This window comes from Macaca thibetana, chromosome 4, assembly GCF_024542745.1.
Source record: "Macaca thibetana thibetana isolate TM-01 chromosome 4, ASM2454274v1, whole genome shotgun sequence".
In the NCBI taxonomy this organism is placed as follows: Eukaryota; Metazoa; Chordata; class Mammalia; order Primates; family Cercopithecidae; genus Macaca; species Macaca thibetana.
Window position 1 is genome coordinate 70542130 of NC_065581.1, and position 26492 is coordinate 70568621.

At 42.1% G+C, this 26492-nt stretch overlaps 2 protein-coding genes across 5 annotated transcripts in view; one reads left to right on the forward strand and one right to left on the reverse strand.

Moving 5' to 3' along the window:
- The window catches only part of KCNQ5 (potassium voltage-gated channel subfamily Q member 5), a 567929-nt gene extending 555334 nt beyond the window's left edge, over nucleotides 1–12595 (forward strand). For all 4 annotated transcript variants that reach the window (XM_050786501.1, XM_050786498.1, XM_050786499.1 and 1 more), the window contains 3 exons: nucleotides 4084–4215; nucleotides 6074–6200; nucleotides 8220–12595. In XM_050786501.1, the coding sequence (XP_050642458.1) occupies nucleotides 4084–4215; nucleotides 6074–6200; nucleotides 8220–9182 (1222 nt within the window). In that variant the 3' untranslated portion in view covers nucleotides 9183–12595. The remainder of the gene's footprint in view (nucleotides 1–4083; nucleotides 4216–6073; nucleotides 6201–8219) is intronic.
- Nucleotides 12596–20966: 8371 nt separating this feature from the next.
- Nucleotides 20967–26226, reverse strand: LOC126953405 (putative KHDC1-like protein). Its single transcript, XM_050788857.1, has 4 exons — nucleotides 26135–26226; nucleotides 21842–21966; nucleotides 21491–21673; nucleotides 20967–21166 (listed from the first exon to the last, which is right to left on the reverse strand). Exons 1-4 carry the CDS (start codon nucleotides 26224–26226, stop codon nucleotides 20967–20969), a joined length of 600 nt encoding a protein of 199 aa, XP_050644814.1.
- Nucleotides 26227–26492: the final 266 nt, after the last annotated feature.

Genomic DNA, 26492 nt, shown 5'->3' on the forward strand with positions numbered 1-26492 from the left:
CCATGATTGTGCCACTGCACTCCACCCGGCATGACAGAATAAGACCTTGTCTCAAAAAAATAGAAGAAGAAAAAAAGAAAGTCTATGCTTTTAAACATTCCCTCCACACTTATAAACCATAGAACCTGATTTAGAACTTTCATATCTCACTTCGAATCTCTTTAATGTTTTTGTTTTCAACCCACAACACAGCCAGTTGAGAAGATCTATTTGATCTCCATCTTCAAAAACTTAATTCTAATAAGTAAGATTTTTTTAGCCTCAGTAATACACTGGCAAATGCTGAACAACCAGCTCTTCTGGAGGAGGAAACCCTGATTGGTATTGTTTTCCAGTTTCTGTAGTGTAAATACTCCTGTCGTAACTGTTTTCAAGCTACTAATGTGACATCACTGAGCAGGAGTTGAGAAGACGAGCAATATTACATTATTAGACAGAATTCCCATGTTACAGACACAATAGAGGTGAACAACTCAAGAGCATAGACAGTAATATACAGTAAAATAATTAGGAAATGGTGAGGTTTGAGTACATATTACCTTTGTTTTTAATATAATGTACTTGATTGTAAGTCTATATAATCTAATTTTTAGTAATAGCTGTATTTAATAACCACCAAAATTCTTTTTTTTTAAATACTAGTTCTAGGGTACATGTACACAACATACAGGTTTGTTACATAGGTATACATGTGCCATGTTGGTTTGCTGCACCCATTAACTCATCATTTACATTAGGTATTTCTCCTAATGTTATCCCTCCCCCTCCCGGCCACCCTACCACAGGCCCCGGGGTGCGATGTTCCCCGCCCTGTGTCCAAGTGTTCTCATTGTTCAATTCCCACCTATGAGTGAGAACATGTGGTGTTTAATAACCACCAAAATTCTTAAAAGTAGTCAGTGCTTGGGAGTCAATGCAAGCTTGCTCAAGGCATCACTGCACATACTCCTCTTTTCTAAATAATTGAAATGATATTTATTAATCCAATTTTCACTATTTAATTCTCATACATAAAGTAGAAAAATCTGTAGGCAAAGCACTGGAGAAAAGGTAATACCACCTGAGGAGTGGTATGATGTATAAAAATAAATGACAAACCCATTAAGGGTTTTAAAATCTACTCTGTTTTGCATACTTATCATTATGTGAGTATATTGAAATAACGTAAAAGATAGTTTCATTTTTAGTATTGATCAAAATTATAAGCCATGATTTTAATTTTAACTTTAGCTAGCTAGCTCATAAATAGCAAATTATGTAAGTAAAAAATGAAATTATTTAAGACCTGCATAAACTATGACTGTGTGAGTGCTAGAGTGCAATATTATCTATCAAATGCCTTCAAAATGTACTTTCTGTTAAAACATCTCTGAAAGGAAAACAGAAAAGCAACAAGCAACTTTTGATGAATTATCTGAAAGAGTGCACATAACAGCCCACCAAGAAACAACGGCAGATCCCCATTAGGGCAAAAAAGGCAGTTGGAAGTATGTGGGTTCACATCTGAGCAGATGCGTCCCAAACCACAAATGTCTGAGCTACAGCCAGAGAGAACACACTGACATATGCTGTAGCTTGTCCCTCTTCTACCACCATAGGAAAAAAAGAACTGCCAAAGATCCCACTCAGACTTCTCAGTTCTCCAGAATTGATGCCATGGGAAAACCAGGAGGTAATGTGGGAGGGGGAACCAGACAGAGCTGGGTGGAATCCTGGTTTTGCCTCATACCAGTTGCTTGTTTTGGGGGGCAAGTCACTTAAGTTCTTTGAACCTCAGTTTCCCAAAATATAAATAGGAGAAGGGAATATCTTATCAAGTGCTATTGAAGACATACAAAGTACTTCACATAACAAGTGGTAGACAGATGTTATGAAAACACAATCACACAACAACAATAAAACCACCTTGGGATGTATGAAGATGGTTTTCCTTTTTTCCTGCCCACCCAGGCATCATTAGCTGCTTTGAAGATAGCAAAGAAGGTTTCTAGGCTGTTAGATTAGCTCTTCTGGTTTTATTCTTAATATGACTCAGGTTAGAGAATCTTCTCTTTATCTCTTCCTTTCCTTCCTCCTCTTATTCAACAAATATTTTTTACTGTGTCAGAAACTGTGCTAAGCTCTAAGCACACAATGTTCAGGAAGAATAGTAACAGGCATAGTAGAAGTGGTAACAACAATAGCTAACTTTTATTAAGCATTAACTATTGAATAAAAGACATCTAGGCCAGGCGCAGTGGTTCACGCCTGTAATCCCAGCATTTTGGGAGGCCAACGCGGGCAGATCATGAGGTCATAAGTTCGAGACCAGCCAGGCCAATGTGGTGAAACCCTGTCTCCACTAAAGATACAAAAAAATTAGCCAGGTGTGGTGGCATGTACCTGTAATCCCAGCTACTCAGGAGGCTGAGGCAGGAGAATTGCTTGAACCTGGGAGGTGGAAATTGCAGTGAGCCGAGATCACGCCATGCACTCCCGCCTGGATGACAGGGTGAGACTCCAACTCAAAAAAAAAAAAAAAAAAAAGCCATCCATGTCTGCCTTTACGTAATTGACAGTCTGGTATAGGGAAACATATTTACATAATCGCTCAAGACCAGAAATTTCGCATGTAACATATTTTTCTCAGTTTTTTTGATACAGGACACTAAGGCTGTATGAAACCTAAATGCTGGTAAACCAATTTGGAACCAAAGCTCAATACTAAGAAGTTAAATTAAAATTATTCTTTACTTTCTGCTGAATAATTTTGCTTAAATGTTTTTGGGGGCAAAATACAAAACCTATACTGAATAAAGAAGAGATTGGTGAAAAATATGTGGTTAGAGAAAGGGAGTAAGAATATTACAGATAAGTGATTCAGGAATAATTAGGATATAATTAATTGAAAGTTAATAATACAATTGCAAGGTAGGGTTTGGGCTTTTTAACCTATAAAACAATTTGGATTCCTGAAATCAGCTGTCACCTAAGATAGGCAATGGACGTTTTCTTTTTAAACTTTGCGTTTGTTCCTAATCTTCCCACTTTCCACCAAGTGACAACAAATTTTGTCTCAGTGACTGATTCCCAGCCTGGGATCTACAAATGTGGTAATGGAAGTCTGTAGGCCATTTAATAGTTGAAAAACACCAACAGGTTTAAATTTACCTGCAATAAGGCTACACAAACTAATTCAAATGTTATGTTTCTCTGCTTTCATGAGAAATTGCATCAAGTTATTGCAGGAACTAGTTATCTTAGGCAGATTAGCTATTGATGGCATCATGGAATTTGTTGATGAAATATCGTTTTAAAAGATGGGGCCCATGTTGCGGGAGGTATTGTAATAAGAGGTCTCTGGTTCTGAAAAGCTTAGGCTCCCTAGTTTAGTTAAGAAATATGTTATGGCGGGGACTGGTGGCTCATGCCTGTAGCCCCAGTACTTGGGAACGCTGACGCAGGAGGACTGCTTGAGCCCAAGAGTTAGAGCCTGGGCAGCATAGTGAGACCTCATCTCAAAATGAAAACAAAAACAAAAAAAAAGTGTATTATGTTGAAAACAAAAAGAACTTGGCTAGTTAATCCAGCAGTATTCTGCAGGAATAATTTATGAGGGAAAAAAACGCAAATTTCCATATTAATGTACATTTCCCTAGAGAGAATAGAGTGTTTTGCAAACACATTTGTATCTCAAAAATGCATGTAGTTCCATAAAAGACCATTTTAACAGCCTTTATATTTTGTAAGGGATGTTATTACTAGGTATTATATCTTGGACTTCTGGAGATCACATGGAAAAGTTAGAATTGCATTGTGACTTTAACTTTCATTCAGGGTTTCAATGGACATTAAAAAGGAAAAACACTTAGTGTTCAGCCTCTTTTTTAGTGCATTTTTCTATTCTTAAGGTGTGTCTCACATGAGATGTTCTTAAATTGTCCACTGTAATCTCAGTCTTTTATATTACACATCTGCAGAAGCCAAAAATAATTTGACGCATGACTTTTCCCCCCAGAGTTTCTTATTATATTTACTGGTAAATTATTTTGGTAACTTATATTAACAGTTATAAAGATTAATATGTAATATGTTCTCATACAGAATTATGAAATTTCATGTTGCAAAACGGAAGTTTAAGGAAACATTACGTCCATATGATGTAAAAGATGTCATTGAACAATATTCTGCTGGTCATCTGGACATGTTGTGTAGAATCAAAAGCCTTCAAACACGGTAAGCAAAGAAAATGTCATTCCTTGTAAAGGAATGGGCATAGAAACCATCTAGGAAGAACTTCTCTTTAGTAGAGTAAACCTCTGAACTCCATATTTTTAGTTCATTTTTAGTGGGCAAATGGAATTTGCTTTCAACATTGATTTTATTTTGCTTTTAACATAGATATAACTCAGGCATTCAAAGCATCCAACTGTCTCATTTTCCTCATCTGTAAAAATGGAAAGAAAGTTAGTTCTTGCCTCACAGGGTTGTCATGAGGATTGAATGAGTTAATGCATGTAATTCATAACATGTAACAGACCTGGCACTGTGTCTAATAAACATCAATGGTTGTTACTGATGTTTGAATTATTACTGCTGCTCCTAAATTATCTAAATTCCATTTATTATCTAAATTCTAATCGTCCTTTGGGAATAACGTAGTATGTGTCCTTCATTAAGTTTCATCCAACCATCCAACCTGTGAAGACAGGCCTTTCTCTGACCTTTATACAGTAGTAGAGTCTACTGCAGAGCACAAGAGCACTCAGAATCTTGGTGTGCTGGGCCAAAGTTGAGACTTGGCCCTTGTGTTGTTTCCCGGTCACAAGTGTGTTCACCTTGCTGTGGGCTAAGATTGAGCTCTTTCCTTCATTCATGTCCTGTATGGCTCTAGATATATAGTATCCTTCTAGTAGCATCTTATTGAGTGATTAAAAGAAATGAATTCCATATATTAATTCCAACCACATATAGTTGATTGTGATTATCTCAAAGCCAAAATATTTAGTAAGTTCAGTTTTTGAAGAGCCTTGCTTTATTATCAGCACAAATCACCAGCATTTGTGATTGTATAGTGCCCAAAATGCAAGGACTGAGTCTTGAACTTTTTTTATGTCCCCACAGCACACTTAGCCCAGTGTGAGGCATAGAATGGGCCCTTAGTAAAATACCTGTTCATCAATTGCTATAGAAATAACAATTTGTTAATTCATTCAGCAGGTAATTATTGAGCCCATCGTGTGTGCCAGGACCTGTGGACATCCAGAGACTGATAAAATAATGACCCAGACTTTGTAGTTTGCAGTTTAGTAGATTAGATGTCATGGCAGGAAGTGAGTACTGCCTATGTTTCTCTGCAGACAAAGTAAACTGGAAAATTGTCAATACTCTTGATAATTCAATTCTAAACACAAACAAAAAAAGAAGAAAGTGATTCTCATTTAGGCTGATCAAGTTTTCTTGGAAATTGCTTTAATTCATTCTGTAACATCTGTAACATGACCAGAGATTGTGGTCATATTACAATCTCTGCCTAGATGGCCATGGCCTTCTAAGTTCTTTAATAAAACTGTCTATGACTCCCAAGGTTTTATAAAGTTGAACTGTTACAGAATTTATAGAACCAATCTTGGGTTTCTAGCTCATGTATTTTCTCCAACTTGAATTCCAAAAGAAAAAGACCATAGCTTTCTTATCTGCTTATCTTTCACATAAGTATAATAAATGCTCAGAGACTAATCTGTTCTATTAATGTAAGATAACTATAGTTATGATTTTTGTCATATTTTGAAATGGTTAAATTCAGGAACTGCCTGATCAGAGATAGAAACATATTACTTTGTAGTTTAGGACACTTTTACTTCAGAAGATCACCCGTAAGTGATTTTATCTTGGACCAGAATAATGAGAAAATTAATCTCATGTGTAATCTCATGTTAAAACAAGCATATCAACTGGAAGAAGTTCTTTCTTATTTCATCTTACATAAATTGAAGATAACTGTTTTTAATTTTTTTTTCCAAAACTCTTCATTCTGGCCTAGGGCAATCTCCACCTTCAGCCCTCATAATCAGATCTCCTCTTTCTCTGATAGTGTTGATCAAATTCTTGGAAAAGGGCAAATCACATCAGATAAGAAGAGCCGAGAGAAAATAACAGCAGAACATGAGACCACAGATGATCTCAGTATGCTCGGTCGGGTGGTCAAGGTTGAAAAACAGGTACAACTCAACTACACTGGGTAACTTTTTAGCCAGAATTTTTTAAATCAAAATGTATTGCCGGGCGCAGTGGCTCATGCCTGTAATCCCAGCACTTTGGGAGGCCAAGGCGGGCAGATCACGAGGTCAGGAGATCAAGACCATCCTGGCTAACACAGTGAAACCCCATCTCTACTAAAAATACAAAAAATTAGCCGGGCGTGGTGGTGCATGCCTGTATTGCCAGCTACTGGGAGGCTGAAGCAGGAGAATGGCGTGAACCCGAGAGGCGGAGCTTGCAGTGAGCCGAGATGGTGCCACTGCACTCCAGCCTGGGCGACAAAGCGAGACTCCGTCTCAAAAAAAAATAAAAATAAATAAATTTTATTATAGGCAATTGTATGTATTACAGTGATTATTTTAAAATAAATAAAATCACAAAATAGTGAATAAAATTAAATGTTCTTTGTGTGTAGATAGTGCTCTCTGAAATACTTTGGATTTCCATTTAAGGAATAGAAAATTTCATCTCATCAATTAATAGTTAATTGGAACCAACTGCAGATTTCCAATAGTTGAAAATTGTTTAAAAATAACAAAGATCTATTCTTCATTTGTGTTTTGGTTGTTTTTATTGTTTCTTCTTTTGGGTCACTACTTTTCTCTTTTTTTTTTTTTTTTTTTTTTTGAGAGAGTCTCACTCTATTGCCCAGGCTGGAGTGTAGTGGCATGTTCCCGGCTCACTGCAAACTTCGCCTCCCAGGTTCAAGTGATTCTTGTGCCTCAGCCTCCCAAGTAGATGGGATTAAAGGCATGTGCCACCACACCCGGCTAATTTTTGTATTTTTAGTAGAGACAGATTTCACCATGTTGGCCAGGCTTGTCTCAAACTCCTGACCTCAGGTGATCCACTTGCCTCGGCCTCCCAAAGTGCTGGGATTACAGGCAAGGGCCACAGCACTCATCAGGTCACTCCTTTTAACAATAAAACAAGGCCGGGTGTGGTGGCTCACACCTGTAATCCCAGCACTTTTGGAGGCCGAGGCGGGCAGATCACAAGGTCAGGAGTTCAAGACCAACCTGACCAAGATGGTGAAACCCCGTCTCTACTAAAAATAAAATAAAATAAATAAAACCTTATTATAACTCTGATGACACATTGAATGTTTGTTAACCTCAAGTCTGTTGTATCTTCATATAAAAAGACAATTTTCCAGAAATCAAATGGCTCCCCCAATTTAATCGAAAATACTTCATGTATTAATTCTGGAGCATTTTGTACCTTTTTTTTTATATACCTTTAAATTCAGAATCACCTAGAGTGATACTTAACGTCTTGATTTCATTATAGAATAAGTTCCTTACTAGACTTCTGTAGTTTCAGAATGTCTTCATAGAGGAGACTTAGGAAAGACAATCTGGCGTGAATGGGAAGTCTTTTTTTTTCTTTTTCCAGACAGGGACTTCTCTGTCACCCAGGCTGGAGTGCAGTGGCACAATCATGGCTTACTGCAGCCTCTACCTCCTGGGCTCAGTCAATCCTCCCAATTCAGTCTTCCTAGTAGCTGGGACTACGGGCAAGCACCACCACACCTGGCTGATTTTTGTATTATTTTTGGTAGAGACGAGGTCTCGCCATGTTGCCCAGGCTGGTCTCAAACTCCTGGGCTCAAGTGATTCTTCTGCCTCAGTCTCCCAAAGTGCTAGCATTACAGGCGTGAGCCACTGCACCCAGCCTGGATTGGAAGGTCTTAAAGTTGTATTTTTATAGTGCTTATATGACTTTTGAGAGGCACTATTTAAAGAAGTGGCGGAGGGAGAGATGCTAATAAAGACTATATAGAAGCCAAAGTGTCCCTATCTTCCTAAGTCCTCCTCTGACCCCATCATTGCTAAATGCTACATTCACTAAAGGTCAAGACTGCATCGTACTTTATGTTCAATATTTCTTTAAATGTGTTGGCACATTTAGAATTTAAAAATGAAGTCCATTCCTAATAACAGATTATACTCATGTGTAACCATTTTCCTCACTTCTAGGTACAGTCCATAGAGTCCAAGCTGGACTGCCTACTAGACATCTATCAACAGGTCCTTCGGAAAGGCTCTGCCTCAGCCCTCGCTTTGGCTTCATTCCAGATCCCACCTTTTGAATGTGAACAGACATCTGACTATCAAAGCCCCGTGGATAGCAAAGATCTTTCGGGTTCTACACAAAATAGTGGCTGCTTATCCAGATCAACTAGTGCCAACATCTCAAGAGGCCTGCAGTTCATTCTGACGCCAAATGAGTTCAGTGCCCAGACTTTCTACGCGCTTAGCCCTACTATGCACAGTCAAGCAACACAGGTGCCAATGAGTCAAAGCGATGGCTCAGCAGTGGCAGCCACCAATACCGTTGCAAACCAAATAAACACGGCACCCAAGCCAGCAGCCCCAACAACTTTACAGATCCCACCTCCTCTCCCAGCCATCAAGCATCTGCCCAGGCCAGAAACTCTGCACCCAAACCCTGCAGGCTTACAGGAAAGCATTTCTGACGTCACCACCTGCCTTGTTGCCTCCAAGGAAAATGTTCAGGTTGCACAGTCAAATCTCGCCAAGGACCGTTCTATGAGGAAAAGCTTTGACATGGGAGGAGAAACTCTGTTGTCTGTCTGTCCCATGGTGCCAAAGGACTTGGGCAAATCTTTGTCTGTGCAAAACCTGATCAGGTCGACCGAGGAACTGAATATACAACTTTCAGGGAGTGAGTCAAGTGGCTCCAGAGGCAGCCAAGATTTTTACCCCAAATGGAGGGAATCCAAATTGTTTATAACTGATGAAGAGGTGGGTCCTGAAGAGACAGAGACAGACACTTTTGATGCCGCACCGCAGCCTGCCAGGGAAGCTGCCTTCGCATCAGACTCTCTAAGGACTGGAAGGTCACGATCATCTCAGAGCATTTGTAAGGCAGGAGAAAGTACAGATGCCCTCAGCTTGCCTCATGTCAAACTGAAATAAGTTCTTCATTTTCTTTCCAGGCATAGCAGTTCCTTTAGCCATACATATCATTGCATGAACTATTTCGAAAGCCCTTCTAAAAAGTTGAAATTGCAAGAATCAGGAAGAACATGAAAGGCAGTTTATAAGCCCGTTATCTTTTAATTGCATGAAAATGCATGTTTAGGGATGGCTAAAATTCCAAGGTGCATCAACATTAACCCACTCATTTAGTAATGTACCTTGAGTTAAAAAGCCTGAGAAACCAAACACAGCTAATGCTATAGGGTGTATGAATATGTCAAGTTTAGGTCATTTAGAAGATTTGACACTGTATTTTGAAATTATGGGAGTAAACACCTTCAAATTTCAGGCATTTCTGCTTTGTGACTAAATACAAACTACATTTTCAAGATTAGGCCATAATGTATATTTAAACACAATGGCTATCAACAGCTGCTAATAAGGTATCAACTAAAGCAGAATTGGGGAACAATAGAAATGGCTGCTTATTTCAAGATATATTTGCCAACCCGTTCCTATTCAGTCATTTTATTATTAATGTAATTTGAATGTCAATTTGTGTGCTTTTGGTGATTTAGCGCTGTGGCAAGCAATTTTGCACATCATTTTCATGTTGTTCTTTATGACAAGAATGTTCTTCAATTAGAAAATGTGCAAATAATGAAATTCAGGGCCAGTGGGGCAAATAGACTATCCGACATATTTGACTTTATGAAAACGTATTCCCTAATGGCAGAATCAACTTTATAAGTGGTCAACTTCTACACAAGCGTATGAAATACTGGTCAGTAGAACAGCCATTGTGATTGGACTGGTTTCTCTGCAGTGGCGCCAACCCCAGGCTTGCCAGTACTGCCCATGTAAAGGGCAAGTGTGAGAAGCTATTCTCATTTTGCTGACATACAGGTAGGACCCTGGGGGACAGGACATTTGAGTGGGACTGAGATAGGAAAGGCTTGAAAAGAATCCAGAAACACCACCAGGAAGTTGGCAAAGTAAAAGAAAATGACTTCCCCCTCAAAGGGCATGAGAGGGAGAGAAACAAACCAAAATAGAAGAACTAGACTTTTTAGAAAATGAGTATTGCTAGGGAATTCAACTACCTAATCTTCCCTTATTCTTATATATAAGCAGAGAATTTTTGCAAGGTATTTATTTTTTAATATGCCCTGAATGTCTTTTGCTATTATGTGTACATTTTGCATATGAAAGTCTAAGACGAAACTTCCTTTACTTTTTATACTGTAGTGAAAATTTTCTATTCTTCCCAAGAATATTGTCCCAAATCTGAAATTACTGGTTCAATTTCCTGATATAAACATTTACAATTAGAAGCTAGATAGTACTGGCAGGGTCTGCACATCAGAACTTAAATATATCACAGCAGCAAAAAGACCAAGGGAAACAAAACGACAAATGTATTTATCAGAAAGCAAGCAATGCTGACTGCTTGTTAGAAACCCGTCTAGCTATCTTAGGTCGTCAGAACTTCAGCCAACATAATGACATTCAAAAGAAAAGAACATAAGAGATAGCATCAATTCAATTAAACCCTAGCCACAGGAGGATTCAAGAAAGGAAGTTGTTTCCTTGGCAGACATTAATGCTGCCCCCAGAAGTACTTCTCCAGCAGCCAAGCAGATGATCAGGGTTATCAAGTGGATGTTCAAAGGAAGAAGGAGGCCCTGAACTCCACCAATCCTCCCCAGTCCTCCCCAGCCCTCCCCAACAGGTTTTCTCCATCATTGACTCTCCCCTGCTTTTCTTCATTAACTCTTTATTCATTCCCTGCCAGAATGTTGCTTCTGAACTTCACCAGGCCTTAACCAGCCTCCATCCCCAAGTCAACCAGCTCTCCGCTTTACCTAAAATGTGCTTCTCAACCTTTTAGAACCTTGTCCCTTTTGATAAACATGGAAATTTTTAAAGCTTCCTCTTCTCATCCCACTTGGATTCTGAGACAGTTGGAATCATTTAGAATCTTTTTGGCTGCTGGAAACACATAGAAGATAAAGGCTAAATTTTACACTTCAGTTAAGACTTTGTCAATCCTTTTAAGCAATTGTTTTCATTTTCAAAATACAGAATGTTAGTAAATTATGAAAATCAATTTTTCATCTTCATTCAACCTGAAGTGATGATTCCCCCTCCCAAGATTCCCCCTTCCCAAGAACATTGCATACACACACATACACACACACACCCCTCCACTGACCTAAAGCCACACACCTGCCATGACTGGGCAGGCTGTCTCCCAGTATTAACAGAGGAAGAGGAGGGAGGCAGCATCTTTCAGGTAGCACTGATTCTTGGACATACTCTGTCCTGGGTCGAACCCCACTGGCAGCAGGAATTCTGAATGTATTGGGGACCCCTCCTTAGGCTTCGTTAAGCCTCAAACACAGTACAGCTCACCCAGCATTGCTGAAGACCGAAGATTCAGAAAGAAAACCTACACACAACACTGAGGTCTTAATCATAGCAAAATGTGATAAACCATGTTGTGAAAAACTTTTATACATTGAAGCCATGACCATTTTGTGTCTATCTTACTCTAGCACAAAAATTGGGGGATGTTAAAAGATAGTTGTGTGGAAACTGTAAGGTTCTGTCTGTCGCGTTACTCTCTGTGGAAATGAGAGGGGTCTCCCATTTACACTAAGCAAAGTTCCATTGGTCAGTTTTAATGATGTCTTGAAGCACAATTTAGCTGAGCACTGAGTAGCCATATGCTTTCTCAGTACAAGTGTGTCTGCCTTCAACATGTAGGGTTGATCAAGCTATTACTTAATTGCAAATATCCCTTGTATGAGATTAACTAAAAAAATTTTGCTATGTCTGATCTAAATGTTTGCATTTTGTTCAACTAAATTAATATTTGTAGATTGCAAGTTTTGTTTAAAATAACTTTATTGAGTTTTTAAGTCCTGATCTGTTCTAAGGTGCCTTTCTCACCTCCCATTGATTCAGTGATTCTGAAGTTCTTAATTTGCAAGTAAAATAAGTCTACTAGAGAGGAGGAAATCAGGCACAAAGTGACCAATTCTCATGCCCATTTGCAAAGCAAAACTATAAGGATGATGAAACCTGGGTAACTAAATTAATGGATCATTTCACTAAATCAGATTGAGGAAATATCATCAATATTAACTTGTCTCCCTAGAAGCTGATATTTTTCGCCTTAAATGACATGGTTGTGTTTTTGTAAAAGAAACTTAATCTAATATAATTATGTGCATTTAAGTGAGCAGTTCTAAGTCATGTATGACAATGCAATTGTCTGTTTCCTGAAAACAAATAAATCAGGAACACCATATCCATTTCAAGCTACCATTAAAGTGTAATTTCCTTTGCTCTCTTCTACTGGGATTATTTGTTTTAAAGTAAAACATTAAAAAGATGTCTATAAACAGCTAGTGTGACTATTTTTATCTGGAACTAACTAGATGGTTCTGAACTGACTGGACCAAGTCTACCAAACTGACTGTATACAGATTTTGGACTGAAATACAAAAATTATCTTTTTGCAGTGTTACTGAAGAAGTCTTTGGTATTTTGGGAAGGGGGGAGATTTGCATATGCTCCTGGGGTTTTTGTGAGAAATATTAATTCGAAATTGATTGTAACTCACATACCACATATTCACGTGAGTTTCGTTTTAACTATAATAAAGGGATTTGCTAAACAACGTTAAGAAATGGGGACCAGGTGGGTGCCCAAATGCTGCAGCCTCTGGCTACTCAGAACTACCATTTTAAGCACCTACCCAGCTCTGCCTCACCAGGGAAGGGCTTCTGCTCCCAAAGGACCTTTTTTTCTTCTTCCCTAAAAAAAAAAATCCCATTTTTTCAATTTCACTACCAATTTTGCACTAAGTTCCAAGGGTTAATCCCAGTGGAATTACTTTCAAGGAGATAAATTTTCAAGAGATAAAACTCTGGAATACAAAGCAACAAAGCCCAACAGAGATGTTTTAGACAGGAGGAAGAATTAGGGAGCGTTATCCTGGAGGGAGGAAGAGGCTTCCCACTATGGCTGTAAAGAGATCAAATAGGTATGTGCCTGTTCTATCAACTTCTAGATGAGGGAAAAGAAAATTGTGTATAGTATATGCTTGCTTGACCAACTTAAAAATGTTAAACCGCTTCCAAACATTTTTGGAAATACTTTAGCAGTACTTCCCACTCCCACCATTTAAAACAAAATATACTTACAACAGTCATTCTGTCCTAACCATTCATGAAAATGGGCTGCCAGATCTTGAAGTAACAACTTTTATCAGTCTAGATTCAACTGCTTCGAGAATCTGGTACAAGTAAAAAGTGTTTCTTTGAAAAAATTTAAATTTTATCTTACACAGCTTTGAGATTTGAAAACAAAATAGAAATCTAAAAATGTTTTTAAAACAAAAATAGGCCGAGCACAGTGGCTCATGCCTGTAATCCCAGCACTTTGGGAGGACAAGGTAGTTGGATCCCGTGAGGTCAGGAGTTCGAGACTAGCCTGACCAATATGGTGAAACCCCACCTCTACTAAAAACACAAAAATTAGCCAGGCATGGTGGTGTGTGCCTATAGTCCCAACTACTCAAGAGGCTGGACATGAGAATTGCTTGAACCCAAGAGGCAGAGGTTGCAGTGAGCCAAGACTGCAGAGATCATGCCACTGCGTGATTTGTTTTTGAAATGTAGCAGAAATCTGCTATATTTCTGTGTAGGTACAGCCTAGGTATCATACTGGAGGAGTGAATATCTCAAACACTGGCGTGAGATTACGAGCACTTAAATAGTAGCTCTACCAGTAGATAGCTTTATGATCTTCAGCAAGTCACTGATTTCTTAGTGCACTGGTTTTCCCATGTAAAATTGAGATAATACTGACTACAGGCGTTTCTGTTTTGAAATGTAGCAGATACATTACATGCAAACTATCGATTTAGGCACTGCCCTGGAACCACAGCACCACAAAACTGGTGAATGGCAAAACTTTCCTGTTCAAATAAATAGGAAGGTCAAAGGTACATTGAAATGATATATTACTCTTTGCCTAGTCACATGATTTACTTCATTTCTGTTACCATGTTGGCGACTATTTTAAGTCCAGTATGCTCTAGGATAGATATCAGGGTTCTAGGGTTTCCATACAGTGTCACAACACCTGCACCTACTTTTAGAACTTTTCACCTGTATGCTTTTTTAGGTTTGTTTTTGTTTTGTTTGTTTGTTTTGTTTGATTGTTTTTGGAGACAGTCTCTCTCTGTCACCCAGGCTGGAGTGTGGTGGTGCAATCTCAGTTCACTGCAACCTCTACCTCCCAGGTTCAAGCAATTCTCATGCCTCGGCTTCCTGAGTAACTGGGATTACAGGTGTACACCACCATGCCGGGCTAATTTTTTGTGTTTTAGCAGAGATGAGGTTTCACCATGTTGCCCAGGCTGGTCTCAAACTCCTGAGTTCAGAGGATCCACCCGCCTTGGCCTCTAAAAGTGCTAAGATTTACAGGCATGAGCCACCGTACCCAGCTGCTTTTTTTTTTATCTTTGGTGACACTCATCCATTTCCATTACTTGCTGCTTCTTCCTTCTCTGTTCCTTTGCCTGCATCACTGTGACTTACTTCCTGTATCACCAATCCCTATCCATTCCTGTGCCCCCCAAGTAACTAGGTACTCACACCCTACCCTTGCTGCAGCTCAGGGTGCCACTCACCCTCACATAAGCCATGATGACATCACACCATGCACACCCCCAATACACAGATGCTTTTCAGAAGTGCTGGCGCTCCTCATCTGAGTCCTTGGCCAATGCTGCAATGCCCCGTTCCACCCCCCTTACCAGAAATCCCTCTGCTTGCTTGGTGGGAGAGGAGGCAAACCCCGCTCCAGGATGGGAACTCCTTGCTCTTTTTTTTTTTTTTTTTTTTTTGAGACAGGCTGGGGTGCAGTGGCACGATCCCGGCTCACTGCAACCTCAACCTTTTGGGTTCAAGCAATTATCCTGCCTCAGCCTCCCTAGTAGCTGGGATGACAGGTGTGTGCCACCATGCCTGGCTAATTTTGGGGTTTTATTTTTTGTCGTTTTTGTTGTTTTATTTTTCCGAGATAGAGTTTTGCTCTTGTTGCCCAGGCTGGAGTACAATGATGCGATCTCAGCTCACTGCAACTTCCACCTCTTGGGTTCAAGCGATTGTCCTGCCTCAACCTCCTGAGTAGCTGGTATTACAGGCATGCAACACCATGCCCATCTAATTTTTGCATTTTTAGTAGAGACAGGGTTTCACCATGTTGGCCAGGTTGGTCTCAAACTCCTGATCTCAGGTCATCCACCCTCCCGGCCTCCCAAAGTGTTGAGATTACAGGTATAAGCCACCACACCCAGCCTAATTTTTGTATTTTCAATAGAGATGGGTTTTACCATGTTGGTAAGACTGGTCTTGAACTCCTGACCTCAGGTGATCCACCCATCTCAGCCTCCCAAAGTGCTGGGATTACAGGCGTGAGCCACCACACCTGGCCACTCCTTGCCTTTAGGGTAAACTAATTCTTCCACTCTGGGTTCCCAAGCCCTTGGTTGTCACCTGCTGCCCTCTGCTTCCCCATATCTGCAGCATCTCACCCTTTCCCCTCATAAATAGCTTAAGCCTCTCTCCCATGTTACCAACAACTTTCCAGTACCCTCCCTTCCTCTTTATTTTACTCTATACATCATCTTGACTTTAGAAACAAACTGCATCTTATAAAATAAATTATATAAAGTACTTCCATTTCCACAGCATCCACCCACTAACCAGCACATGACAGTCAGAATCACGCCCACCCAACACCACAGAAAAGCTGCACTAGAAATTCATCCATGACCTCTTAAAGGCTAATTCAAGGGACACCTTCAACCGGCATGCCTTTTGGCTTTTGTGTAATAGTGGACACTGCAATCACTCTTTCTTTCTCTTAAAATGTCTCATCTTTCAGAACGCCACCCCTTTCCCGTTTGTCTCTGTAAGTTATGGAGAAAAAATAAAAAAGGATTTTTCCTGAACTCTCACTCAACAATCAACACAGAAGACTTCTGTGACCTCTGGTCGCCAAGACGTGTATGGGGATTTCTCCCCACTGTCAAAAGACAAGATTACAACACATTCAGTCTGAAGATCTTAATTGGTTTTTGTTTGCAATTCTAAAATTGGACAACACCTCCTTCTATACAATTGAATGAATGTTACAGTGAGTCAAGCAGAGGAGGCTGGTTTTATAAACTGAAAAGAGCTGAGAAGAGCAGAAACAGTAAACAAAATGCAGATTAGTTTCAGTTAATTTCCTCCTAAAAGCAAAGGGAACTTCTTTAGCATGTTGGCTAAAACTAGCCTGTTTGGAAATTTAGTTATTGTCTCTATCTCTCTTGATTTCTCGAAAGGTCAAACAACTTAGTTTTGGCTTGGCGATGTCTAAGTTTAGCATGAGTGATTCCGTTGTGGTTTGGTCTGTTGGGCCTGGCAGTAGTAGTTCAATCCAAATCAATGGGCTCCTTTAAATTTCCTTTAACACCACCAACAGCCAATCAATCAGTTTTGCAGTGGACACAGCTGGGTGTCTTCTAATTAAATTCAATTCTGGGCTGGGCTTGGTGGCTAACACCTGTAATCCTATAATCCCAGCACTTTGGGAGGTGGACGTGGGCAGATCCCTTGAGCTCAGGCATTCGAAACCAGCCTGGACAACATGATGAAACCCCACCTCTACTAAAAATACAAAAATTAGCTGGGCGTGGTGGCAGGCGCCTGTAGTCCCAGCTTCTCGGGAGACTGAGGCAGGAGAATCACCTGAGCCCAGGAGGCAGAGGTTGCAGTGAGCTGAGATCATGCCACTGCACTCCAGCCTGGGCTACAGAGCTGGGCCCCATCTCAAAAAAAAAAGAAAAAAGAAAAAAAAATTAATTTTGAATTATCTACCTGGAAGTACCATTAGATCCCACAGACTGATGGCTCAGTCCCACCAGACTGCCCTCCACTTCAGATGCCAATCACAAGCCCCAGGTTGTTTTACCTCGGCTTCTGGCCGACTAGGGATAAATCGGGATTCCTACTCCTGGGATTGGACTCATTTGCTAGAGCAGCTCACAGAACTTAGGGAAACACATTTACTGGTTTATTATAAAGAATGTTTCAAAGGATATGGATGAAGACATGCATAGGGCAAGGTTATGAGGGAAAGAGTGCAGAGCTTCTACCCCCTCCCCAGGCATGCCACCCTCCAGGAAGCTCCGAGTGTTAAAGTATCCAGGATCTCCACAAACCCAGTCCTTTTATGGTTTCATGGAGCTTCATTACATAGACAGGATGGATTAAATCACTGGCCATTGGTGATTAGCTCAACTTTCAGCCCCTCTCCCCTTCCCAGATTTAGAGGTGGGGCTGAAAAGTTCCAACCCTCTAATCACATCTTGACCTTCCCTGTGACCAGTCCCCATCCTGAAGCTACCCAAGGGTTCTCAGCCACCAGTCATCTCATTAGCATACTAAAGACACTCATCAATTTGCAGATTCCAAAGGTTTTAGGAGCTGTATGTCAGGAAACAGGACTAAGACCAAATACTGTACATATTTCACACTGCCACAGTCCTACCTCTCTGGCTTGGTCATCTTTATAGACTTCTCCAAGCTCCTATTGTTTCTCATTTTTTTTTTTTTATTTGTTTTTTATTTTTGCCAGGCCCCTCCATCACACGGAAATATTTCATTTTTTAATCTTCTATTTGCTGAGTGAAGGAGAACAATCAATTCAGCGACTTGAGCTGATTTAACTTCTTTTTTTTTTTTTTTGAGACAGAGTCTCACTCTGTCACCCAGGCTGGAGTGCAGTGGCATGATCTCGGCTAACTGCAACCTCCGCCTCCCAGGTTCAAGCAATTCTTGCCTCAGCCTCCTGAGTAGCTAGGATTACAGGCATATGCCACCATGCCCAGGTAATTTTTGTATTTTTAGTAGAGACGGGGTTTCATCATGTTGGCCAGGCTGGTCTTAAACTCCTGACCTTATGATCTGTCAGCCTTGGCCTCCCAAAGTGCTAGGATTACGGGTGTGAGCCACCATGCCTGGACTGTTTCACATTTCTTAACTGTAGGTGTTCCCATGGATTCCATCAGCCTCTTCCCTTTTCTCCCTCGGACTCCATGCTCTCCCCAGGTGGTCTCGCTTATGATTTCAACTACTAATGCAGAATGATCCCGCCCAATCACCAGCCCAGATGTCCCTCCTGAACATCACCTCTAGATTCTTCCCTAGGGCCCAAAGTCACCACAAATGTCCCAGATTAAAACAACTTAAGGGCAGGGATATCTCACTCACATTATACCTCTAGCTTCTCACACAATACTATGTAGTAGAGACTCAATATGTTAATGAACAGGTGTTTTGTTCACCCCAGGACTTTTATTTGGCTTTCAACAACTTCCAACCCCTAATTTCAGAGGCTCTGCAGTCAAGAGGAAAGTGCAATCATTAAGCCTCATTCGCACTGTGTCACAAATTTAATCTGTTACTTTTCCCAAAGGTCTTTACTGTATAAAGTAATCTGTTACTTTTCCAAAGGGGCCTGGGAAGAAATTAATGCCACATAACCAGTAATCATGTTTCTACAAGACTAGGACCTAAAGAGCCCCACTCCCATCCCACTTAGACCTCACATTGTAGGTCTCTACTCCTCCCCATGCCCCAAAACAACTGACTCAGACCCCATAGATGACACCCATGCCTAGACTTTGACCACTCATCAGAAAGACTGCCTTCTGTCAAACTTCACTGTAGACCCCAAAGAAAAAAGGGGGACTATCTACTGTTCCCCATCCTTGTGCCCTGTAACACCATACTTCTGCTCCCCACTTCTCTTTACTTTTTCCTACCAACGCCACACCCAGAGCCCAGCCTACAGAGTCTTTGGATCCCAAGCCTTAGAATAACAACCCAGGCTTAGTGACTGCCCAAGATTGTGTCAAAAAATGCTTCCTAGTTACCATAAAATATAATCCTTACCACATTACCACAAGAAACAACCTTCAATAGAAGGACATTTTTATCTAACTGGAAGAACAGAGGTAGGACTAACTCCAGGCAGAACACAATTTGACATCATCAAAGTTCCAGTTTATTTCTGTCTCTGCTGTCCTCCTTTTCAGCTGTATATTATTGGTGCTCCTCTTATTGTCTGCAAGATAACAACAATGGCAACTAATGCCACACACCTCCTTAATCACATCTAACCAGAGACAGGAGGAGGCAGGAAACCCTCCACCCAAGTGCAGAATATAAATCCTAACCTGGTTAGGTTAATACAGGTCACATGCTCATTCCTGGACCAGTGAATTACAATGTGTATGGCCTGATTGGCTTATGTCAATCACCATTCCCCTTTTGGAGCTAGGGAGGTAGCGTACGCCTTTACGAAACAATAGTTCTGTTAGAAGAAAGACGGTGAAAGAATCCAGGCAAAAGAAAGTTTCTCACCTGAGGTAGTCAGTATTATCTCAATTTTATATGGGAAAACCAGCGCACTAAGAAATCAGTGACTTGCTGAAGATCATAAAGCTATCTATTGGTAGAGCTACTATTTAAGTGCTCGTAATCTCACGCCAGTGTTTGAGATATTCACTCCTCCATTATGATACCTAGGCTGTACCCACATAGAAACCTCTGGTGACTGGGATTTAGAGATGAGAATTATGGCCTTAAAATACAAAATATTGATTTCATCATTTGTGGTATGAAACTTGAGAGAGAAAATACTCTTTTTGCACATGTCTTTTACAAAATAAGTTTTTCCTCTAGTTTATGAGCCATCACTTATTAAATTATAGATTTAAAAGTAAACATGATATTCTCCTTGAGAATAGTGTAGCTTAGTTATATTCTTCCTCAAGCAAATTCATAAGTGTTTTTATACTTTGAATATGATCTTTCTGACTTATTTGGTAACTGGCCATGTAAAAACCATGTAATTAACAAATCGTGTTGGCTTCAAAATAGATTGCAAATTCAACCATTTCCTAACACTTCTACCATTCTACTCTAGTCCAAGTCACCATCGTCGCTCTATGCTAGATGACTGCAATTGCCTCATTATGAGACATACAGACTGCTGGAGAAAGAAGAAATTTGAGTGGGAAGAGTTCAACTGAGGACAGGTTTAGCTTGCCGTAATCTTGGCTAGAGAGATCCAAATGTAGATTTGGCATTCGGAGAGTGTTCTGGAATGGATTAATTCACAGCTTGAGGGACTTCAGAATCTCCATCTGGACCCTTCCTCCCACCTTTCCATTCTCCCCATTTGTCTGCACTTCAAGGTCCCGGAAAACCCTGGGGATCCTAGGAGGGTCCCTTTTCAGAAGCCCCCGTTTTCACTCAACTCAGAGCAGCCTAACCAGGCTCCAGACCTGAAAGGAGCAGTTCCTGAAAGTGCCAACTTTCGTACCCGGCTCCTTCCCTGGGCTGGGCCTCCCCAGACCTCAGCACTTGTCCAGAGAATCCCCTTCAGGGCTGAATAAGTTCATCCTAAGGAAAGAGAACAGCACATCGAAGGCTTTGCATCATAGGTAGCTTATTATTGGATTGCTTTGCAATAACACTTTCTTACGTTCAGGAGACTTCCCTCAGACACATGTCTACAAGATCCGAGAGGGACAGGTCCCAGCCACAAATTCAAACTTTCTTCAGTGTCTTTCATGTCTTTCTCACCAAAAGCAAAGCCAAGACTTCTCCTTTCATCCCCACTTTTCCAGGGGAGATCAGTCCTTAATTACAAATAGAGTGAACTCAAATGGAATCCCGAACAACCAATCACTTGATAAGGGGAAGGCTGAGGAACGCTAAGACAGATGTTTCCACTTATCCTGGAGGCGAAAGACAGATCTCCAGTGTATGGTGGCACACTAATGGAGGCGACCAGGTCATGGTTGGTCAGGGGCTGGCTCCGGACACGCTCCAGCATCTCGAGGCCTGCAAAAGAAGTGCCCGGGGCTGGTGAAGCAGAGCCCATTACTGGGGCCCTTGGCAGGCCTGGACTCCACCAGGGACATTGCAGGGAGGATGTCACCCCAGTCAGGCCTTCCAAGGTAACCCATTTATATCTCCCCACTACCCTCTACTCCCTGAGCATTTGGATGCCACAAGAGTGAGCCCTTCCCTTCCCAGTGAACTCTAGGAACCACCTGGATTCCCGGGCCACACAAGGGATCCTTCAATAATCCAAGGTGCCACACAACTCAGCCAGAACTCCACCATCAAGCCCTCCACTACCACAGTTCAGCCAAGGATACCTACCTTGATCATGACGACAGGAGTCCTGACTCCCCACGCAACAGAACATGTGCAGCAGCCACTGCCTTGCCCTATGTGGTCCGACTACAGTCACACGAGTCTGGCCTGTAGCTGTGAACCAACTCTCCAGCTGAATAAGGGTGTGGCTGTGCACCTCAATGCAGCGAAGGTATGTGTCACCGTGCCCTGTGAGCATAAGAGGTGAGAGGAGGGTCCGTCAAGCACAAGCCCTTGGGGAGTCGGGAGGTGGCCTTGGGGGAACGGACGTGTGACTGATGAAGGTGGAAAAGGAGTAAAAGATTGAAAACTGAGAAGACAAGGATGAAGGAGGGGACGTGGGCAAAGACCACTCACCAAAGATGAGCTCCTCCTGGTCCTCTTCCATGTGGAACACCATTGGAGCATGAAAGTTTTCAGGCAGGGTCCACCACGGCTTCTTGCTGAGAGCACTTGTTCCCATGCCTATGCTCTGCTTTGACCTGATTCAGAAGAGGGTCACGTCCAAGCAACTGGTTGGCAAAGGACTTAGAAAAAGTGAGGGAAGGGCCTAGGCTCTATCCTTATAGGTACACAAAACAACCCGCCCCTTGAACCACCTTAGGGTGGGTGTCCAATCCCCAGAGCTCTTCCCAAGATAATTCATTCCAAGTAATTATCTGCTCTGAGGTAAATCCTTTCATGCCAAACTTAATCATCTGACTAGTGCTTGCTTTTCTGATGCCCCAGAATCAAAAATTTTCTTCACTCTAAATTCAAAGAATTTTGGAGTGAAGTCACTATTTTGCAATCAGCAGTGTAAGAACTGATTCACGCAGGGATCATCAAGGGATGCTGAGACAAATGAGAAGGAGGCAGGGCAAGGGTTGAGGGATGGAGGTGCAGGAAGGCTCCAAATGGGCTCCCTAGATTTGCACAGGTGCTGGCAGCCACCCAGTGACCACATAGTATATTCCAACAAGACTAGGTTTGTTTGGTGTGCTGCATCAAGGGAGAGTAGACAACACAGGAAAATAAGCATGTCGTAGGGAGTCGATTATAGGAGTTGACTAGAGGAGAATGCTTAGGGAGTAGGGACCAGTTTTTGAAAATGGGGCAATTGGGTGATTATCCTGGTAACTTTATCTGGGAGGTAGGGGGATTAATGTGGTCTTGATTGCAGAGTGTCAAATCTCTCTGGTTTCAAACACAGTTAGAGTGAACTCTCTACATCTTGTTGCATGACAATCACTGAGCAACCTTTACTGGTTAAAATATTTTACAAGAGATGTTTATGTTTGGTAGGGAAGACTTGAACTTGCCTGTCAGTTCCAACTGCAAGTTCCTAGGTGCTTTTTCACTTATCATCCTCCCCTTTTGACCAAAGTCAAACTCAGCCATCAGGACTTTTAACTGTGGGGTTCAGATCTACACCACTGCCAGAATCCACTGATCACAAGTTTATCGGGACAACATTGTTTGCATCTGCGTACAGGTGGTCTCTCATGTACATTGTGTTGCAAAATATAATAGTGAAAATATAATGACCTGGCTGGTTAAACCTGGGAGGTGGAGGTAGCAGTGAGCCAGCTGGTTAATTTTGTTTTTTAAAATCAACACGTTAACAGTTATATGTCACTGTATAATAAACAAGAGGGTTTTTTTTTTTTTTTTTTGAGACGGAGTCTCGCTCTGTCGCCCAGGCTGGAGTGCAGTGGCGCGATCTCAGCTCACTGCAAGCTCCGCCTCCCGGGTTCACGCCATTCTCCTGCCTCAGCCTCCCGAGTAGCTGGGACTACAGGCGCCCACAACCGCGCCCGGCTAATTTTTTGTATTTTTAGTAGAGACGGGGTTTCACCGTGGTCTCGATCTCCTGACCTTGTGATCCGCCCACCTCGGCCTCCCAAAGTGCTGGGATTACAGGCGTGAGCCACCGCGCCCGGCAACAAGAGGGTATTTTAACTTTAGAAGTATATGTCATTTGCCAGGTGTGGTGTCTCATGCCTATAATCCCAACACTTTGAGAGACCAAGGTGGGTGGATCACTTGAGGTCAGGAGTTCAAGACCATCCTGGCCAACGTGGTGAAACCCCGTCTCCACTAAAAATACAAAAATACAAAAATTAGGCAGGCACGTGGCGCATGCCTGTAATCCCAGCCACTCCGGAGACTGAGGCAAGAGAATCACTTGAACTGAGGCAGGAGAATCGCTTGAACCCAGGAGGCAGAGGTTGCAGCGAGCAGGGATCGTGCCACTGTACTCAGGCCTGGGTGACAGAGTGAGACTTCATCGAAAAAAAAGTACACATTTTATTATAATTAACCTAGGAAAACCTAACTTTGATTTTGACTTATCAGTTTTTTTATGTTATTCTTAGTTTGGTAACCAAAAGAAAACTCGGCCGGGCGCGGTGGCTCACACCTGTAATCCCAGCACTTTGGGAGGCCGAGGCCGGCAGATCACAAGGTCAGGAGATGGAGACCACGGTGAAACCCTGTCTCTACTAAAAATACAAAAAATTAGCCTGGCGCGGTGGCAGGCGCCTGTAGTCCCAGCTACTCAGGAGGCTGAGGCAGGAGAATGGCCTGAACCCGGCAGGCGGAGCTTGCAGTGAGCCGAGATCACGCCACTACACTCCAGCCTAGGGGACAGAGCAAGACTCCATCTCAAAAAAAAAAAAAAAAAAAAAAAAAAGAAACTCATAGTATATTTGAGTACTCAAAATTTAGAGAATGTCAAGCAAAATTGAATATTCCTTTAATTTTTCCTTTAGTAAAATTAAAAGTGCAAATATTTTTATTAACAGTGGTCATTGCAAGAAATTCAGTAAAAGACATCTTTTTTTTTTTTTTTTTTTTTTTTTTTTTGAGACGGAGTCTCGCTCTGTCGCCCGGGCTGGAGTGCAGTGGCCGGATCTCAGCTCACTGCAAGCTCCGCCTCCCGGGTTTACGCCATTCTCCTGCCTCAGCCTCCCGAATAGCTGGGACTACAGGCGCCCGCCACCTCGCCCGGCTAGTTTTTTGTATTTTTTTTAGTAGAGACGGGGTTTCACCGTGTTAGCCAGGATGGTCTCGATCTCCTGACCTCGTGATCCGCCCGCCTCGGCCTCCCAGAGTGCTGGGATTACAGGCTTGAGCCACCGCACCCGGCCAAAAGACATCTTAATAGTTTGAACATTTTGGACTTTGGGCCTGAATTTCATTTAATTATTTACTTATTTTATTTATTTATTTTATTTATTTATTTATTTATTTTTTTGGAGACAGAGTCATTCTGTTGCCCAAGCTGGAGTGCAAGATCTTGGCTCACAGTACCCTCAACTGCCTGGGCTCAAGCAGTTCTTGCACCTCAGCCTTCCAAGTAGCTGGGACTACAGGTGCATACACTTGGCTACTTTTTGTATTTTTTCTTTTTTCTTCTTTTTTTTTTTTTTTGAGATGGAGTTTCACTCCTGTCGCCCAGGCTGGTGTGCAATGTCGTGATCTCGGCTCACTGCAACCTCCACCTCCCAGGGTCAAGCGATTCTCCTGCCTCAGCCTCCAAGTAGCTGGCACAGGCCACCATGCCCAGCTAATTTTTGTATTTTCAGTAGAGACAGGGTCTCGCCATGTTGGTCAGGCTGGTCTTGAACTCCAGGTATTCCACCCACTTCGGCCTCCCAAAGTGCTGGGATTACAGGTATGAGCCACTGTGCCCGGCCAATTTTTGTATTTTTAGTAAAGATGGGGTTTTACCATGATGGCCAGGCTGGTCTCGAACTCCTGACATCACGTGGTACACCCACCTCGGACTCCCAAAGCGTTGGGATTACATACACCAGCCAACACACCTAGACTGGGCCTGAATTTTTGAAAAAAGAATTAAGAAAATAGGTTTTAGACTAGAGTACTAGCAATTGAAATGTATGAATTTGGGATTTGTTTTGAAGACAGAGTCATCAGGATTTTTTATTTTAAGATTTTGGGCAAGTGGCTCCAAAAGAAAAGGTTTTTTTGGTGGGTTGTGGGGTTTTTTTTTTGTTTTTTTGTTTTTTTTGAGATGGAGTTTTGCTCTTGTTACCCAGGCTGGAGTGCAATGGCACGATCTCGGCTCACCACAACTTCTGCCTCCCAGGTTCAAGCAATTCTGCCTCAGCCTCCCCAGCAGCTGAGATTACAGGTGTGTACCACCAAGCCCGGCTAATTTTCTATTTTTAGTAGAGACAGGGTTTCATCATGTTGGACCGGCTGGTCTCAAATTCCCGACCTCAGGTGATCTGCCCACCTTGGCCTCCCAAATTTCTGGGAATATAGGTGTGAGCCATGGTGCCCAGCCTCAAAAAAAAGTTTTTAAAAATCAAATTCTAGCCAGGCAAGGTGGTTCACACCTGTAATCCCAGCACTTAGGAAGGCCATGGCAGCTGACCTCCTTGAGCTGAGGAGTTTGAGACCACCCTGGGCAGCATGACAAATCCTCATCTCTACCAAAACTACAAAAAGTAGCCCGGCGTGGTGGCCTGTCGTCCCACCTACTCTGGAGGCTGAGGTGAGAATCGCTTGAACCAAGGAAGCAGACGTTGCAGTGAGCTGAGATTGCACTACTGTGGGCCAGCCTGGGTAATGGAGTAAGACCCTGTCCAAAAAAACAAAAAGCAAAAAACAAACAAAAAAATCAGATTCCAGACTGAGTACGCCCCACAGCGTCTTTCCACCTTCTTCCTGCAGCTGCGGCAGCAGCAACAGCAGTTACCCACCCCCGAGCCTGCTCCCCGAGTAACACCCATAGGCCCCTCAACCGACAGAGGAGATCTGTGCCTCAAAGAAGTGTTTGTAGTCGGGGAGGGGGGTGCAGTCAGCCAGGACCAGCTGGTGACCCTGGAAAAACACTCACACCACACACTCCTTTCCTGTTGCAGGCTGTTCCCCCAAGAGTGGAGGGAAATGTGAATGCCTCAAATGAGTCTGTTCAGGGACAGCAGTGGAGTCCCAGACCTGGCACCAGGTCCTGGTCCTCCCTCCAGGTAAGGCAGCGAGACTGGCTATACTGGGT